Source organism: Myxocyprinus asiaticus, chromosome 30 (genome assembly GCF_019703515.2).
Source record: "Myxocyprinus asiaticus isolate MX2 ecotype Aquarium Trade chromosome 30, UBuf_Myxa_2, whole genome shotgun sequence".
In the NCBI taxonomy this organism is placed as follows: Eukaryota; Metazoa; Chordata; class Actinopteri; order Cypriniformes; family Catostomidae; genus Myxocyprinus; species Myxocyprinus asiaticus.
Genome location: NC_059373.1, coordinates 3,218,430 through 3,238,536, shown reverse-complemented (window position 1 = coordinate 3,238,536; position 20,107 = coordinate 3,218,430). Strand labels below are relative to the sequence as shown.

The 20,107-nt window shown below is 39.9% G+C and overlaps 1 protein-coding gene across 1 annotated transcript in view; it reads right to left on the bottom strand.

The window, feature by feature from the left end:
- Positions 1-557: 557 nt before the first annotated feature.
- The window catches only part of LOC127420871 (histone deacetylase 9-B-like), a 34,104-nt gene continuing 14,554 nt past the window's right edge, over positions 558-20,107 (bottom strand). The window contains exons 6-11 of the mRNA XM_051663457.1: positions 14,944-15,075; positions 14,632-14,738; positions 12,207-12,329; positions 8,838-8,991; positions 8,420-8,637; positions 558-5,088 (exon numbers count right to left, since the gene is read on the bottom strand). Of these exons, the coding sequence (XP_051519417.1) occupies positions 4,747-5,088; positions 8,420-8,637; positions 8,838-8,991; positions 12,207-12,329; positions 14,632-14,738; positions 14,944-15,075 (1,076 nt within the window). The 3' untranslated portion in view covers positions 558-4,746. The remainder of the gene's footprint in view (positions 5,089-8,419; positions 8,638-8,837; positions 8,992-12,206; positions 12,330-14,631; positions 14,739-14,943; positions 15,076-20,107) is intronic.

Here is a 20,107-nt window from a genome sequence, read left to right as displayed (position 1 = left end):
TGTAAATGATGAGAGAATTTTCATTTTTGTGTGAACTATCCCTTTAACTAGAAAAATTTGCATGAAATTCAGCATGCCTGTATATGTATATTCAAACCCCAAATTTCAGTTCGGTGTCTGAAATTGAGTACTGTACTTCTGGAATTGGCGATAAAACATTGGCAGATTTTGTTGTGAATATTTAGATGTGCCATTCACAAATCCAGTATCTGCCTTCTGTTCTGTCTTAATGCAAAGCTTTACTTAAAAATGCGAAGTATCCATAGTGTGCATACAGTCAGCTGTCAGATGGTTCTACTGATCTCTGATCTGTTAGTCGTTTATCTGAGCCAGAAGATCACAGATTCTCCTAAGCACACTTCAAAGGGTTAACCTGATCCCTGAGCTTTGCGATGCATAGGAGGTTAACGTAACGTTCCCTCAGCAGTGTGGGAAAAATGTCCAGAGGTCAACCCCACCGACAGTCTCCAGAGAGAAAACGCTGTCCTGTTGACTCAAAATTACCATTAAACCCCTCAAAAATAACCCCGAAATGGCAATAACGCAAGAAGACTGGCGAGGGTTTTGAAACAACTTTTATTTTAAAACTTAAATGTCAGCGTAAACATGACATTTGACCCAAGGTTTTTCATGCTGATATTGATTCAATCTCTATTGCAACAGTGAATAATAAACTTTATTTACATATCAGTGAAGTAAAAACAGAGTTTTTGTACTTTTATGGCCATGTGATTAAGAAAATGTCCATCATTAGTGATTAGTTAAAGTGGTTAAACAAAATCTTTGTCTAATTCATCATAGCAGTGTTGTCAAACATATTTATGAAACATGTAATATGCTGCTCTGTACATCAAATGTGATATCTCACATGCCTTTAACTGTGTATGATCACAAAATGATATTGCAAATTCACAAAACTTTATACATCTTTATGAGAATTTGTGCTGGCATCATTATGAATTGAGCTCTTGAAATCTGGATTCAACTACTTACATTAAAAATATCAAGATTTTAGACAACAGTGTTTTTTTTACAGTTTTGTTCACATTTAAAGGGATAGTTCACCTAAAAATTAAAATTATCTTATCATTTACTCACCCTTGTGCCATCCCAGATGTGTCTGACTTTCATTCTTCAGCAGAACACAAATAGACATTTTTAGAAGAATATTTCAGCTCTGTAGGTCCTTATAATGCAAGTGAATGGTGACCAGACCTTTGAAGGTCTAAAATCACATAAAGTCCACATAAATGTAATCCATATGACTCCAGTGGTTTGATCAATGTCTTCTGAGCCGATATGACAGGTGTGGGTGAGAAACACATCAATATTTAAGCCTTTTGTACTATAAATTCTTCTCCCTGCCCAGTAGGTGGTGATATGCACAAAGAATGCGTATCGCCAAAAACAGAAGAATGTGAAAGTTAAAGTGGAGATTTATTGTATAAAAAAGGACTTTAATATTGATCTGTTTCTCACCCACACCTATCATATCACTTCAGAAGACATGGATTAAACCACTGGAGTCATATGGATTACTTTTATGCTGACTTCATGTGCTTTTTGGACATTGTCACCATTCACTTACATTGCGAGGATCAGCAGAGCTGAAATATTCTTCTGAAAATCTTCATTTGAGTTTAGCATAAGAAAGAAAGTCATACGCACCTGGGATTGCATGAGGGTGAGTAAATTATTATTTTTTGTTTTTTTTGGGTGAATTATCCCTTTAATGACACCAAGGTGGTACACACTGATTATTTTTATTTAGTTCTTTAAAAAGAATGGAACATCAAGCAAGACATAAGACACATCGAAACATCATCTGTTCTCGTTGACAAATGAATGCTGTTTTTAAATCATCCCCGATTTCAGTCTAGACTGACCGGACTGTCACAAACACGGATTCTCATCACATTAACAACCTAATATAGTAAACTTGTACAATAGCAGGGGCATAGCAATCATTTTAAATTGTTCTACATTCAACACCCCAGCCCAATAAGGAACGCCCCTCATTTTCAAAGTTCGCCATGTTTCATGCCTCTTGTATGTTTGCTTATTGTTTGCTTATTCATGCTTTCAGACACCAATAAGAGTGCAGTACTCTCGGCTTCATTTAAAGTGACAGTTCACCCAAAAATGACTTTTCTGCTGAACACAAAAGAAGATGTTAAATGAATATCGGAGGTCGTCCTGTGAATAAAGTGGCCATGGATAGTGCCTCACTTTTATAAAAAAGGATCCATGCAACTCCTGCATCATTTTCCAAGTCTTTTGAAGGTATAAAATTGGTTTCTGTGATAAGTAATTTTTCAGGCAAAACCTGAAAACTGTTAGTAAATTATGATGGAATTTAAGTTTCTGGCTGTACAACATCTTTCACACATTTTTCCACCAGTTCACAGAATTATATATTAAACATTAAATATGTATTTATTCGGTGTGATTTCGTTGTTGGTGGCAGCATTTTCACTTGGCACTGGAAACTTGTTGCGTCACGCCTGGTCAGGATGTTCAAGTCTATCGAGATTGATGGTAAACAACCTCAGCGATTTTGAGACGACAAGTGTGCATCTTTCCGCACGGTACCCTTCAGACAGCAGAAAAGCTCACTAGCAACACTTCCTACAGTCACATGACCTTTCACAGGAAAGCCAGCTGGTGTGCTACTGTTTGTGTGCTGTGGGGGTTGAAATGAAGATCTGTGCTCATTGCTTTTCTTGATTTAGCTTCAAACACAACAACAACAACCAGAGGAGGAAGATCACAGCAGAGACAGAGGTCAGAGGTCACATACAGTGTCACACTAACAGGGCGAACTCCCGACTGAGTGAGGAAGATGTTAAAAGAGGGACACAAGATAGAGACGCCAACACAGAAAGGTGTATTTTCACTCTCAAACCTGCAAACGTTATCCCTCTCTTAAGTATTCAACTTTACTTTTGTGTCATTCCTTTACTAATTCTTACTTCAAACTTTCTCTTTGGGTGAATCTCATGAAAACATACGCAGGTTGCATTTCACCCCAAAATAAAAAAATAAAAATAAAAAAAATATTTGGGACTATTTTAGGACCATTTTAGGAAGATTATGACAATATATTCATGACATATGTAAGCATATTTCTCAGTACAGACTCACCCATGAGAATTCCCCTGTGTTTATGCATAATTTACTGAATTACTGTATTAAAATATACATCTGAATAAATCAAAAGTAGTACGACTAATACTAACATGAGGAAGGGTGTTTCTTCAACTTCAGGCACTTTCATGTCCCAGGGGTTGATTTTTATTAAAGGTGCACTCTGTATCTTTTTGCTGGTGTCATCTTAGACTTACAGTGACACCTAGTGGTGTGGATGCAGCATCATTCAAAACCAATAGTTTTCCATTATAGATGCCACTGTAGAAATTCACTATTCACAATCAGACATGATTAATTTAATCCAACAGTGAAAGTGTCCAATAACAAGACGGTTACTGAGATTAAGCGAGTAGTATTCGGCTGGTCATGTGATTCTAAAATGGCTGCCCCCATGAGGGGACCCTCTCCATGTAGAATAAAACAGCTTTTATAAGGTTACTGATATGACTGGAGTCCTCATCTCATGTGAGTACTCATGATTTTATACATACGTTTTAAAATTACAATTCATTTCTTTAGGAGTAAAACTTTTTTAAATGGGAAAAAATTACTGAGTGCACCTTTAAAGCAAACATATTTGTGTCTTTTTTGTTATTTTAAGGTCTCATTAAATCTGATATAGAAACTTCTTACCAGGCCATCATCATTTATTTTTGGCACTTTTCAAATGCCTTTATGTATAGATTTTACTGTTGTAATCATGTCCCAGACCCAGACGTTCAATATTAAACTATGAAAATCCATTATAAAAATACAAATTATTACGTTTAAAACTATGATCATCCAAAAAAAATAAACATACCATTTCAATATTTATTGTGTGAAAATCATTTCTATACATTTTTCCAAAAATTACGACTGTCCCACTAAACAATTGTGCACCAAATAAAGTTTTTTCAAACGTTAGTGTACTAAAGTGAACTAAAGTGTCAGTGAAGAGCATGCTTGAGATGAAATATGATGAAGTGATGTTTGAAGATAAAGAAATATCAAGGTAAAAATGTTGCTTAATTTAAATTATTCATTATGCATTTTAAGTGTGAAAATATTTAATTGTGTGTATTTAGGATACATAAAATGTTAGCTATGAAATTAGCCTTTAACAAGACAAAGCAGAAGGATATTTTATTCCAAAAAACATAAAAAATTGAATTATTAAAGTATCACTTTGTTGGGAATTTTCATGAGAAATATGACATAAATCTCCTGTGATGCATGCACATACACTGTTGAACATTGTTAGTAGACAAATAAAAAATAAATAGTGAGAGTGTGAAAAAATTTTAACGAGACTCTATAGTCTAAAAGTCCCAAGTGCCCGAAGTTGAAAAAATACCCCTAAATACTATAAATAATATTTTGCATTTTGAATTGGGGTGAAAATGTGTTTACTTTTTAGAAATTGCGTAGTTCTTAATAAAAAAATGTCATAATGCAACAAATTGTAATGGTCCTAAAACTAGGCTTCATTATTTTCTCATTTCTTTCTTTTGATTTTGGGGTAAAATTTGACCGGGACATATCCTTAACAGGTTTTCTGAGATTCACTAACTTTCATTTTCTTTCTTTCTTTCTTTCCTTCTTTCCTTCCTTCCTTCACACATCAGTTTCAGTCATGTTTTCAAGGCATCGTTCAGCATCTCTTTGTTTAAGCTGAGCTGGTATCCTCTTGTTTTTTCCATCTGTATCTCTTCCTCTCTCGCTCTCTCTCTCTTCCTCCTGAGACTCTTGTTTCAGTCTGATCACTCTGGCATGGGTGGCACTTGGCTCACTGTGTGCAGTGATCCTGGTGGAGTTTGGGAAACTGCGGCTCCGGATGACTCCAGCAGGTGGTGATATGATCTCCGGCTCTCTGTGGTCTGTTGAAGATCCCTCTTCCTCGTCTTCCTCCAGGTGGGTGCTGGGGTTCCTCAGCTGATCGATGGATTGAGACAGAACCTGCAGAAAGAGAACCCAAAAGTGTGAGATGATCCACTAGCAAATAAAGTGTGTAGACTTTCAGGCCACATCCACACTACATTTTCATTTGTGGAGAGTGTTTTTCGATTCTAGTGTGATTCTAGTGTGTTTGTGGCCTTAGTTTGTAAGGGAGCTAACAAGTCTAATTTGCGATCACATTTTTAAAAATCATTTTCTTTTACTTTTGGATGTGTAGCACCATGTTTGATGTCATTGAAGTCAAAGTTGTACGGAAAAAGCAGCTTGGACATTCTGCCTAATATCTCCTTTTAGTGTTCCACAGAAGAAAGTCATACAAGATAAGGGTGGAGGGGCGGTACTAGGATGTGATCTTTACGGGTGAATTTTGATCTTTAGGGTTGGCAACTGGTTTTATCTTCACCGGACCGACTTATTCATGTTTAACACAGTGCCTTTCACACCTTTTTCACTATTTTTATTTGTCCCTTTTTTGTTATACCTACAATCTGATCAACAGGTAAAAATTATAGAAGTGTACAATGGAAAAATGGAAAATTGTTTCAAGATTGAATATTGATGGAGTAATGTCATTTGTGTGAAAAAATAATAATAGAAGGTTTTGATTCAAATTCAGATTTTTTTAAAGAGATAGTTCACCCAAAAATCTAAATTCTCTCATCATTTACTCACCCTCATGCCATCCCAGATGTGTATGACTTTCTTTCTTCTGCTGAACACAAATGAAGATTTTTAGAAAAATATCTCAGCTGTATAGGTCAGTACAATGCAAGTGAACAATGTCGCTGTCCTTTTCTGCATATCGCGGCCCCTTTCGGCATATCGTAGTGCCGTTTTGCGGCCCTCTTTAGCCAGTCGCCGCCCATTCAGCCCCATTTCGCAGCCAGCCCACCGGGAAGAGTCCTGGTTCTCCCTATGGCCAGTCCGCCCCTGCCCACACCTATCATATCACTTCAGAAGACATGGATTAAACCACTGGAGTCTTATGGATTACATTTATGCTGGCTTTACCTGCTTTTTAGACCTTCAAAGTTCTGATCACCATTCACTTGCATTGTATGGACCTACAGAGCTGAAATATCTTGAAAAAATCTTCATTTGTGTTCTTCAGAAGAAAGAAAGTCATACACATCTGGGATGGCATGAGGATGAGTAAGAAATGAATTTTTGGGTGAAATATCCCTTTAAACCTCTTTACCCCAAGGCCCCCATGGCAGTTATAGTGATATAGTTCCTGATAGTATAGTGAAAGGCAATAGTTATAGGGTAAAATATGTCAACTTATGCAAATACTTTTGAGACAGTCAAATTAAATCACTTGTATTGTCACTCAACCATATACACAAGTGCAACAGTGGGTGAAAGTCTTGGGTGCAGTTCCGAGCAACATAGCAGTCATGACAATTACAATAAACATCTGATTTACACATAATTACACAACACAATAATAATATACAATGTCCAGTATACAACACACACAAATAGAATACACACAATATAGAATACACATACAATAAAAATAGTATATAAAGTGTATATAAAATATACAGTAGGTTGTATTGTATTGTATTGACATTCAGGCTGTCGGTTGATAGTCAGTTGCCAGTGTGTTGTTAAGAGAGAATATAATTTATGCAGTCCGGTGTGAGATAATAAGATTAATAAAGTGCAGTGCTAATGTATATTGATCGTGAGAGATCAAGAGTTCAGAAGTCTGATTGCTTGGGGGAAGAAGCTGTCCTGAAGTCGGCTGGTGCGGGTCCTGATGCTGCGATACTGCCTGCCTGATGGTAGCAGTGAGAACAGCCCATGGCTCGGGTGGCTGGAGTCTCTGATGATCCTCCAAGCTTTTTTCACACACCGCCTGGTATATACAGTATGTCCTGGAGGGAGGGAAGCTCACCTCCGATGTTGTGTCTATCAGTTCGCACCACCCTTTGCAGGGCTTTGTTGCGTACCAGGCAGTGATGCATCCAGTCAGGATGCTCTCTGCAGTGCTGGTGTAGAACCGTGTGAGGATGTGGTGGTTCATTCCAAACTTCCTCAACCACCTCAGGAAGAAGAGGCGCTGATGAGCCTTCTTCACAAGTGAGTTCCTCTGTGATGTGGACACCGAGGAACTTGAAGCTGCTGACTCTCTCCACTGGTGCTCCATTGATGGTGATGGGACTGTGTTCTCTGTCTTTTCTTCTGAAGTCCACCACAAGCTCCTTTGTCTTACTGACATTGAGGGAGAGGTTGTGCTCCTGACACCAGTGTGTCAGAGTGTGCACCTCCTCTCTGTAGGCTGTTTTATCATTGTCAGTGATCAGACCTACTACCGTCGTATCATCAGCAAACTTAATGATGGCATTGGAGCTATGTGTTGCCACACAGTCATGTGTGTACAGGGAATACAGGAGTGGGCTGAGAACACAGCCCTGTGGGGCTCCAGTGTTGAGGGTCAGTGATGAGGAGTTGCTGCTGCCCATTCTAACCACCTGGTATCTGCCTGACAGGAAGTCCATGATCCAGCTGCACAGCGAGCTGTTTAAGACCAGAGCCCGGAGTTTCACATCAAGCTTGGAGGGCACTATGGTGTTGAATGCTGAGCTGTAGTCTATAAATAGCATTCTCACATAAGCGTTCCTTTTTTCCAGGTGGGAGAGAGCAGTGTGTATTGTAGATGCAATGGCATCATCAGTGGAGCGGTTGTTGCGGTAAGCAAACTGCAGTGAGTCCAGTGAGGCAGGCAGCACAGAGCAGATGTAATCTCTGATTAGCCTCTCAAAACATTTGCTGATGATGGGGGTCAGAGCAACAGGACACCAGTCATTTAAGCAAGTGATTTTGGATTGCTTTGGTAAGTCAGATGCATTTTTGGGTAAAAATTAAGATCATGCCTCTTCAAAATAAGTGCACCATTTCCAGTTCATTTCAATCACATTTGGCATTTCATAACACCTTAAGTATTCTGTAAACAAATGAATCTCCATTATGATTGGACCAGTGAGCCCACTTTGAAGTTGAACATTCTTCATAAAAAATCCATTCTTTTTATGGGGGGCTTTAGCCCGGTTGTACCCTATCTGTAAAACTGTAGCTAAGCTGGCAGATTTACAGGAATATTTATAAATGTGTACCCTCACTTTAAATCTAAGCTGAATTATGTAAAATAAAGAAACAGAGACATGGAGAGGTAAGAGGAGCACAGATTCAAAATCCTGCTGGAATTTACTCACTTCCTGTCCCAACGAGGCCTCTGTTAGATAGTTTAACACCTTCGTTTGAGAGAAAAGAGCCATTAAAACTGTTCAGGGTGATTTTTGTGAATGAGTTCTTGTTGAGATACCTGGCTGATGTGGACCTGCTGCTGGTACTGTTTCTGTTTTTCCACAAAGTTCTGGTGCTGTTGTTGTAGCACGAGCTGGGCCAGGGTGCTCTGGGGCAGCGGGGCTGATTGGGTCCGGTTCAGGGGCCGGTGCCGTGGTAACCTTGCACGAGAGCTCGCTGCCTGACGGTCTTTCATCACCAAAGGGGATGGAGACAGCACAGGAACACTACCTGAGACTGGACAGAGAGAGCAGAAAATACCTAAGCACCACTAGGGCAAGATTCATCTACAGTAAGGCTTGGCCTTCCTTGCCTCCTCTGATGGGATTTAGAGATATAGAGATCAAACTGAGAAAGAACAAATGAAGTGAATAAAAAACAATTATAGTGAAGAATTAACTGTGTCTGATCCCTCTGTCACTTTAAGATCTGCTCACCAGGGGACATCATCTGTCTCTGCTGTCTCTGCTCCTTCAGCAGGAGGTGTTGCAAGAGTGCCTGTTGACTGTTGCTCACTTTGGACTCCAGTGAGACAGGCGATGTGGCGGCCACAAGCCCCTCTGTGGTCCGATCTTTCAGTGCCGCACCCGTCTGAGAGAGGAGAGATCAGACACATCAGACTCGGCATATATCAGCCAGACAGAAGATAACATTTATAAATCTAAACATTATTTATGTGAAGTTACAATTTGTTACAAAATCGATATTTTTGCAAGGTGGTTGTCAGAATGTTCGGAATGGTTTTTTAGCATGTTCTGGTTTGTCAGTGCATTGCAGTTGCACTGGTGTTCTGGGTGTGTTTTAGAGTGTTGCTATGCTGTTGCTAGGGTTTCTGTATGGTTGCTAGGTGGATTTTTCCTGGCCCAAGTCAAGAGAGACAATTTTTTGTGAACTGTGAAACTTAGTTATCGATTTTTACATTTTAATAGCCACAAAGTATGCTGAGTGCTTTTTAGAGTGTTGCTATGCAGTTGCTAAGGTGTTCTGGCTGGTTGCTAGGTGATTGTCAAGGTATTCTGAGTGTTTTTAAAGTGTTCTGGGTGGTTGGTAGGATGTTTCTAGGTGGATGCTTAGGTGTCCTGAGCGGTTATAGCACATTGCTATGTGGTTGCTAGGGTGTTCTGAGTGGTTGCTATGTGGTTGCTTACTGGCCCAAGTCAAAGGAGCACATTATGAATGTTCTATTTTAATTTAGCTTTCTTGTTTTTCAAATTTTTAGATACTTTAAGTATTGCTTGCCATGCAAAACTCATGGCCACAATGTTTGGGTGGTTGCTAGGTCACTGCTAAGGTGTTCTAAATGTTTATACTGCTTTGCAGTGCAGTTGCTAGGGTGTTCTGGGTGCTTGCTATGCAGTTGTCAGGGTGTTCCGGATTGTTTTTAGCACACTCTAGGTGGTTGCCAGTGCATTGCTATGTGATTGCTGGGTTGTTGAGTGGTTGTTAGTGTGTTGCTATGCAGTTGCTAGGGTGTTCTGAGTTGTTTTTTGTGTGTTGCTGTGCAGTTGCTAAGGGTGTTCTGAGTGGTTTTTAGTGTGTCACTATGTGGTTGTTAGCATGTAGCTAGTTGGTTGCTAGGGTGATCTGATTGTTTTTTAAGTGTTTTGCTCTGCGGTTGCTAGGGTGTTCTGGGTGATTTTTGAGTGTATTGCTATGCAGTTGCTAGGTCTTTGAGTGGTTTTTAGTGTGTTGCTATGCAGTTTGCTAGGGTGTTCTAAAATGGTTTTTAGTGTTTTGCACTGTGGTTGCTCGGGTGTTCTGGGTGGTTTGTAGTGTGTTGCTATACGGTTACTAGGGTGTTCTGGGTGATTTTTAGTGTATTGCTATGTAGTTGCTGGGATGTTAAGTGGTTTTGAGTGTGTTGCAGTGCAGTTGCTTGGGAGTTCTGGGTGGTTTGAAGTGTGTTGCTATGTGGTTTCTAGGGTGTTCTGAGTGTTTTTTTAGTGTGTTGTTATGCGGTTGCTATTGTGTTCTGCATTGTTTTTATTGTCTACCAGACAAAAATTGCAAGTCTGACCACTCACAAAATTACAAATACACATCTTCTCAATAATCTGCGTATTTTGAGGCAAGGCCATTTCTGACCATTTTGGCACCCTAGGCGAGACCACGACTGTCGGACGAGGTGGGGGGTGGGGGGGTGTTGTCTGGCAGTGTGTGCAGTGCAGAGTTTAGGGGCAGCTTCCAATTTGTGACCCCCCCCACCCTAGGCGACCGCCTGGTTCGCCTGTGCCTAGAAACGGCCCTGTTTTGAGGTATCACTCATGTCCGTAATACAATAAAGTTTAACACCATGTCCTAACCAGATGCAACACGACACTGTGATATGCGATAAAAGGTATCTTTTTCATGTTAATTCGAGTTTTTGTCCTAACCAGCCACGACACATGACGAGTGACAGCGTCAGGGCTTTCTATTTTTGGAATGGTTTCTATTCCTGCGATGTCACGTCAGACAGCACTGTCAACAAATGGGTCTAAAATTATTATTTTTACAGTATATTAAAGCTGGCATCTCACTAGCCAGTTCAGAATAACTTGATTTTGGCCGAGGGTGTCACACATCTACCGAATGTTGTGCTTGAGGTCTCGTTCTCTTCAGTCTGAGTTCTGTCATACACACAGTTTCAGAATGGCAGAGGGGAGACATACTGGCTTATTCTGACTTTCTCTCTGTTTCCCTGTCACGTGGAGATTGGCGAAATAACAACAGAAGTACCGCGTGGACATAAACAATCGTAACAGACTGAATAAGGTTGCTATTCATAAAGTAACTTTTCCCTGTGTATGTGTGTGATTGTGTATTTATCCCCTCTGGGCTTGAGAGAGATAGATTGTGAACCATGATAGTTCAACACTCCCGCTCCGACGTCTGCCGACATCAGGAGATCACTTGTGCACACCGTGCGCAATCATATATTTACCAGTCCAAATCACTCAAGCATGAGAGACATACATCATACCTCCTGTATATGAAATATTAATAACTGCAACCTTTTTAAAACACGTACAGTCAGCATTTGTGTTCTGCGTCATCCATACAGTGAATGTAATTATCACACCACTTTTAGAATTCCCCAGTGAGTCATTTAACTATTTTAAAATGTGAAAGTGTTGAAAGTATTCTCGTCTTGATGTTAAAGTGATCCGTGTTTTGATTTGTTGGCATGTTACGTGGTTTTCAAACACCATTTCTTGAATGTTTTAACAGGCAGTTGATGAACGGCATGCTAAATTAACGCCCTGAAACCCTAAACCCGTGTGGCTTATTTACCTAAGGGCTAAAGATCCCACAGGTCAGAGGTCACAAGCCCCCAGGGCTGTACATTAATCCAGCCAGGTTTGAACATAACAACTTAGTGAAAGCAGAAAATGAAATCTCATCTTAAGCCATCCGCAAACAACACATCCGAACCCTCATCTTTTTCAAAAACACACCTGATCTCTGCTCTCTATAAAGAGGATTGTCTCATCTCCGTCTCTTAATGAACCTGGCGAATTCCTCGTACAGTATTTTGTGCTTTCTCCACAAATAGATTCGACTCGATGTCTCACTGTCTCCTAAAAATACTGTATACAGTCGCTGCTTTTTCTGTGAGCTCTATTCATATCTGTTGCCAGAAGAACAGCACAGACCTGTTGATGCTGTTTTTGTGTTTAACCCCAGAGAAACATTCTTATTTCTGTCATAGCTAAGGGGCTTGAAGGGATAGTTCACCCAAAATATAAGTTCTGTCATCATTAAAAAAAAAAAATTCATACATAAGGTTCATAAACATGACGTGTCTGTGATGGATAGAAACTCACGCAGATGTGTGCATGAGCAGGGTGCAGAGCCAGCGTAAGGTTGGGTAGAGAGGGGGACGTGTAGAGATTCAGCAGAGACATGGATCCATCTGTCTTTAGTAAACCACTCTGAGACAGACATCGCTGCAGAAGAGACAGAGAGAAAGCATTACATCACTTCTTACATAAGGCAGAGAAACACAAATGAAGGTGTTCTGAGTGGGATTTTAGTGTGTTGCTATGTGGTTGCTAGGATGTCACTTGGTGGTTGCTAAGGGATTCTGAGTGGGATTTTAGCACACTGCTATTGTGGTTGCTTTGCTTTTACTAGGTGGTTGCTAGGATGTTCTGGGTGGTTTTTAGTGTGTTGCTAGGATGTCACTAGGTGGTTGCTAAGGGTTCTGAGTGGGTTTTTAGCACACTGCTATTATGGTTGCTTTGCTTTTACTAGGTGGTTGCTAGAGTGATCTGAGTGTTTTTTAGTGTGTTGCTATGCAGTTGGTAGGAAGTCGCTAGGTGGTTGCTAAGGGGGTTTGAGTGGGTTTTTAGCGCACTGCTATTGTGGTTGCTTTGCCTTTACTAGTTGGTTACTAGGGTGTTCTGAGTGATTTTCAATGTGTTGCTATGTGGTTGCTAGGGTGTTCTGAGTGGTTTTAGCATGTTGCTATGAGGCTGCTAGGGTGTTCTGAGTGTTTTCTAGTGTGTTGCTATGAGGCTGCTGACATGTCACTAAGTGGTTGCTAGGGTGTTCTGGTGGTTATTAGTGTGTTGCTATGCAGTTTCTAACGTGTTATGGGTGGTTTTTAATCTGTTGCTATGTGGTTGCTAGGGTGTTCTAAGTGTTTTTATGTGTTGCTATGCAGTTGCTAGGGTGTTCTTGGTGGTTTGTAGTGTGTTGCTATGGTGTTCTGGATTGTTTTTAGTGTGTTTTTGTGTGGTTGGTAGGAAGTCACAAGGTGGTTGCTAAGGGGTTTTAAGTGGGTTTTAGCGCACTGCTATTGTGGTTGCTTTGCCTTTACTAGTTGGTTGCTAGGGTGTTCTGAGTGGTTTCTAGAGTGTTGCTAAGTGGTTGCTAGGGTGTTCTGGTGGTTTTTATCGTGTTGCTATGAGGTTGCCAACATGTTGCTAAGTGGTTGCTAGGGTGTTCTGGTGGTTTTTAGTGTGTTGCCAAGCAGTTGCTAGTGTGTTATGGATGGTTTTTTTAATCTGTTGCTATGTGGTTGCTAGGGTGTTCTGAGTGTTTTTGTGTGTTGCTATGCCATCGCTAAGGCATTCTGGGTGGTTTTTAGTGTGTTGCTATGCAGTGATTTGGTTGTTTTAAGTGGTTTTTAGTGTGCTGCTAAGTGGTTGCTTGGGTGTTCTGGGTGGTTTTTGGTGTGTTATATGGTTGCTAGGGTGTTCTGAATGGTTTATAGGATGTTGTATGTGGTTGCTAGGGTGTTCTGAGGGTTTTTTAGTGTGTTGTTATGCGGTTGCTGGGGTGTTCTGGGTGGTTTTACAGTGTTGCTATGTGGTTGCTAGGGTGTTCTAGGTGGTTGAGTCCACTACCAATTCTCTGATATTCTGGCCCCTTTTATTGCCCGCAAGGCATAAATCATAAGTCTGATCACTTAGAAAAGTAAAAGCAAACCTCTCTTCAAAAAGCCACGTGATTTGAGAACGGTGTGGGATGAGTGACATAGTGAAGTTAAATAGATAACATTAGCTTTTGTTTGGCATTGTTGCTATCAACGCTTTGGCTGTAAGCAGTTAAAAACATACTCGGAGTCTCTCACTTGAGCATGAACTTTGTTGGCGGTATGACAGATTGTGTACATGAGTAAAGGAGAGTTCTGCTGCTGTGGTTCTCTGGCCCAGTGCCCGTGAGGAAATGCTTGGGCAAAACTTCACAGGGGATATAAACCTCACCATCCCTGCGCCCCTCACCCCCTTCCCCAACCACCAGCACAGCCAAAACCACAGCGGAAAAGAGCTGTCACAGTTAGTTCAGCACAACACTGCCATACACACACACACACAATCACACATTACACCTTCAAACTCCATATAACTGTACAACAAGAACAAACTGACATTTAGAATCTGTTGGGGGTGTTTTGATATTAAAATGCCATTTTAAATGCAATGTTTATGATGAGTGTTCATTCAGCAGGTTGGTGTAATGCACAGCCCCCACACAGATCTGTGTCCTCTCAATTCCAAGCAACGGAAAATTCGGGGGCCAGATTCTTTCACCCCATAGTTTGATAAGAGTAATGAGACATTGGAACCTAACCAGGGATTACATTTCCCAAGAATGCAATCAATAGAAACTGCACGCAAGTTTACGAAAAATAACTTCTTTGAGAAGATAAGATTGGTGCAACAGCTTAATTGAACACAAGGGTCATTTGGACACTTAAGTGACACTTAAGAGGTGAGTTAATGAATTCCTTGATTTCTGTACCTCGATTTGGGCTGTGCTGCACCAGGATGACGCTCCGTTCTCATTGTTGCACAAACCAATCGGTGAGCTGGGCCCAGAACCAGCAAGGCTGTCATTGGCTGAAGAATCTAGAGGAAAGGAGAATATGAAGTGATTAAAAAACAGAGAGGTTTCAGCTCTAATACTGAAATGTAACTGTCAGAGGACTTGTACTTATATTAAAATTTGCTTGCTGAGCCATTTGATCTCTGTTGTCTGACATCATGGCTGTTTATTTCTCTTTCAGGTTGCAGGTAGAGAGTTGTTTAGCTCAAACTGCTGTCATTTGCTCACCTGTTTGTTCTAGGGTTCGTTTTTTCAGAGGTGTGACGAGTACACTGCCTTCTCGGCGCCGGATGGGACCGCTTCTTCTCTCGGAAACTTTCTGCTTGAGTCTGTAGCGTACCTTCAGATTGGGCTCAGACGCTGTGGGAGAAATCAGATAGCATCAATGATCTTGGCACATCCAAATGGCTTGAGTTTCTGTGATGTAACAAAGACAAATAGCTCTGATGTGTCAATTCATTGTTTCCCTAAAATTCTGATACACTCAAAGCCAAAGTATACTTCCGTTATCTGTGTGATTTTATGTCTTGCGCATAGTTCACATGGCACAAATGTTACTGTCAGCACATTACAGGGGGAAATACAGGACTGCATGCATAGGAATACAACACAAAAATTTACAAAATTATAGAAATAAAAAAAGGCAGCACTTTATTTTACAGTACTGTTCTACATTTATGTACCCTATAATTCCACAACTATAGTAATTACTTGGTAATAACCCTAACCTTAACCTTAACCCACATTAAGAACATGTAGTTACTTAATATTACTCAGTACTTTCTTGGGTTAGTAACTGTAAGTATACTGAAAGTACATGTACTGTAAAATAAAGTGCAACCAAAAAAACTGTAGGGCTGTGTTATTAGAGTGATTAATTATATAACACATTATGTGTTTTAAAAACACAATATTTATAACTAGAGAGGCTGAAAACTAGGGAGATGAGACACAGCCAAAGAGAGATGCTCCTAATGTGTCCCTTTGATGTATAAGTGCAAAGACCAACAATTAAAAATAGTGCAGATGGAAGTAGACCAATAATAGGGTTATTTTGACTTATTTTGACGTCTAAAGCCACTTTTTGTTTTGGTTAAATTCTGTCAGCTGCCACTAGCCTTTGTGATGTAATGAATTTGAATGATCTGAATTATAATAATGACGTTTTTTAGTGACTGGTTAAGTGCTCATGGAAAAGATGTGTCTTTAGCCATTTTTTGAAGACAGACAGTGAGTCAGCTTCACGGATGGAGTTGGGAAGGTCATTCCACCAACGTGGTACGATGAAGCCAAAAGTTCGGGAAAGTGTTTTGGTGCCTCTTTGTGTTGGTACAACAAGGCGACATTCCTTAGCCAACTGCAAGCTTCTGGTGGGAAACGTAGCTCTGCAGAAATGATTTTAGGTATGCTGGAGCAGACCCAGTGATGCCAGCATCAGAGCCTTGATTTTGATATGAGCATTAACTGGCAGCCAGTGAAGAGAGACTAGGAGTGGTGTAACATGTGCTCTCTTTGGTTCATTAAAGACCAGACGTGCTGCTGCATTCTGGATCATTTGCAGGGGTCTAATTGCGCATGCAGGGAGGCCTGCAATGAGAGCGTTACAGTAGTCCAGTCTAGTTATGACAAGTGACTGGACAAGCAGTTGTGTGGCATGTTTAGAGAGGAAGGGTCTTATCTTCCTGATATTGTAGAGTGTAAATCTACATGATCTTGCAGTCTTTGAGATGTGGTCTGTAAAATGTAGTTGGTTATCGATGGTTACCCCTAGATTTCTGACTGATTTGGAAGGCGTTACTGTAGTTGAACCCAGCTGCACGGTGATGTTGTGTTCAACAGCAGGGTTAACTGGAAAGACAAGGAGTTCAGTCCCGGCTGGGTTAAGTTGCAGGTGGTGCTCCTTCATCCAGGCAGAGATGTCGGCTAAACAAATTATTTAAATAATTATATACAAAATCATCTTTATTTTGGGGCTTTTCTTAATATTGTAAATATGCGATTAATTGCAATTAATTCGATTAACTGACACATCATGTAAATAATTTGATTAAAAATGTTATTTGACAGCCCTATAAATTGTATTAAAAAAGAGAACCTGAGTGAAAATACGTATACTTTGCAATCTAAATAAAGACATACCGTAAACCTATGGGGTTTTTTTATTTATATAAAGCTAGTTATTATTACTTTAGACACTAACCCTAAACCATACCTTAACCCTAAAAGGAAACTTTTATTTTTAGAAGAAAATAAATGTAAAAAAAAGAAGAAAAAAAACATTATTTGCTGTACATTTGAGTAGTTTCCCTATAGAGGACTTTCCTGGATGTTCTCAAATGGAGGTTCTATCAGATTTCGTTAACTTCTACAGACAATTTTGTTCCCAAACTATCGCTAAGTAAATGTCACACCCACAGAGATAAAGGTATTCTGACGAAGTGGCTCAGAACCTACTGAGTGAATATGTGGATGTGTCCAGACTCACTGTAATTCTGGGATAGCTCCCAGCTGTAATGAGGTAATAACTGGAAGATCAGTTCCATTCTTCATCTGAACGACATTAGGACAGTAAGAGTCCAGTATATGTTGCCGTGCTAACCACAAAACTTGACGGTGGCCATGTTCAAACTAACACACAGATGCAGATAGAACTATCAGCAAAAACAAAGACAGAGAGACATAGAGATTTGGCCTGAAAAAGGGGAAATCCTCATTTTTGTCCCAATAGGAACAGCTGTGAAGTCCAAAAACTCCAAAAAATTGTACTCAGTCATGGCTGGAAACTCAGTCGCCCAACAGACGCCACCTACTGCCAGTCTGACCACTGAGTGGGCATCAAATATACACACATCACAAATATACACACATCAGGAGACCAAAATTATAACAACACACTGAGGGTGTAGAGATGAAAGGAGATTAGGAATATAAAAACACACTCACACGGACATGTTTACCAATCTAAATGAGGGCGTAGTCCTCTATTGTTTTGAAATAAAGCTTCAGAATGTAATATTAATAATAATAATACATAAAATAATAAAAAAAAGAAGTCAAGACAAACTTTGATGTGTGCTTGACAAAGCCTTATCTGAAAATTTTAAAAAGTTTAATAAGCCTTAAAGTAAAGCCAAAAGTATACTTTGGTTTTGACACGAATGCGTATCGTCGAAAGTTCAGCCTTTCAAAGTATACTACTCCATTAGCGCACATAAATGCTATTAGATGGTGGACTTTCTCTTCGGGAGTTTAGACCCATGAAGATGTCTTTATACTCCTTCAGACTCTAGCTATACAAATTCAGGTATCCTCTGACCTTCTTGCCAGGGGCGTAGATTCCGGGGGGATCAAAACAAGCAAGTATCACCCCCCCAATATTTATACCATGATCAGTGGAAACATGAAAATGCTTCATGCTGCAACCCCCCCAATGTTCAAGACAAATCTACGCCATTGCTTCTTGCACTTTTTCGTAAAAGCAACGGCCCAACAGTGAGTATTGCCCCCTTGTGGAACCACTAATTAGTACATATGTGTTAAGCCTATGAGCATTTAGAAAAACCAGCCATATGGGTACAGTGCTTGTGCACTCTACTGATGACAAGATTTTCGTCACTCGCCCTGAATGCATACACCTAGCATTCGCTCAAAACCAAAGTATACTTTGAGCTTTAGAAAGACAGATAAAAGCCTATGGCCACATCCAGCTGAATGTTTTTTGTTTGAAAATGCATTAAATTAGCTACGTTTATGCCTCTTATCCACACTAGAATGGCATTTTCCTCCAACGAAAATGGAGCGTTTTGAAAACGATCTCTATTACCGCTTACTTCGGAAAACGATGACGTTAGGGAACTGGGGCCAGATTCACAAAAATGTACTTAAAAAAAAAAGAGAAAATTTTTAGTTCATAATTATCAGAAGTTCCTAATGTTTCTAAGTGCAATTCTTAAAAAATTCTTAAGTTCTCGGGGGTCTGGGTAGCTCAGTGGTAAAAGACGCTGGCTACCACCCCTGGAGTTTGCTAGTTCGCTAGTTCAAATCCCAGGGCGTGCTGAGTGACTCCAGCCAGGTCTCCTGAGCAACCAAATTGGCCCGGTTGCAAGGGAGGGTAGAGTCACATGGGGCAACCATCTCGTGGTCGCTATAATGTGGTTCGTTCTCGGTGGGGCGTGTGGTGAGTTGAGCATGGATGCCGCAGTGGATGGCGTGAAACCTCCACACGTGCAATGTCTCCGTGGCAACACGCTCAACAAGCCATGTGATAAGATGCGGAGGAAACTGGGATTCGTCCTCCGCCACCTGGATTGAGCACATTGGGAATTGGGCATTCCAAATTAGGGAGAAAAGGGGAAAAATCCAAAAAAATAAAAAATAGAAACTCAAATATTTTTGGCTTTGATGTTGTCTGAATATACTAGCCTGCTCATGAGGTTGTCTTGTTTAATCCAACGAATTCAATACTTAAACACTGGTAAATCATAACACTATAAGTATCTATCTATTAAACTTTTTATAAAAGTAAAATGTTGTAGTAGTACTATATATGTAGCTAGTATTATAATGTTGTAATGCTTAAAATTTGTGACCCTCTCCATCATTCTGAGTCACTTTGAGCCAGAATTGTTTTATGTACTAAAGTAAAAAGGGCAGTCTCAGCTTTCAAATGATATAATTACTATGTTTCTATGGACTCTAAAGTTGGTGGAGAGGGAGCGCTATGCAGCACATCCGTTTGAATTGACTAGCATGATTTGTCACCATATTAAGAAGCTTCAAAACTACATTTATTGTTTGAATTTCGTGATAACATTTACATGGTTTGAGAGCTGAAAATGTTTTTTTGTTCTAAAATCACATTTCTACATACACAGCTCATTGCGACTACTTGGAATCTGAATGTGTCACACATGAAACAACCCATTCAATTCATTAAGCATCTTTAATACCTTTTGGGATTTAAGACAACTGTGAGGTTATCCCAACTTTTATATGTTATTTACGATGATTATAAATTTAAAAACAATTTGAGAATTTGAATCCTTAAGTAAAAAGATAAGAACTTTCTTAAGAAGTTTTTTTTTTTTCTGGGAATACAAAATATCCTTAACTTTTTTTCTTAAGTTAGAAATTTAGAAGAAAACCAGATCTACACACAGAAGTTGAGCATGAGGCCTCTCATTGCATCTGTATAAATGTAGGTTTGGTTTCATCCATTATGATAACTGATACTTAGAACCTAGAACCTTACGACTCTCATTTTGGGGGAAAAACCCAACAAGCTATAGCTTCATTAACTTCTCACATCCCAAATAGCTGATTAAGAAAATGGAAGACCACTGACAAAAAAGGCCGACTTTAATGAAAAGGATGCTTTGAGTTGGCGGAGATA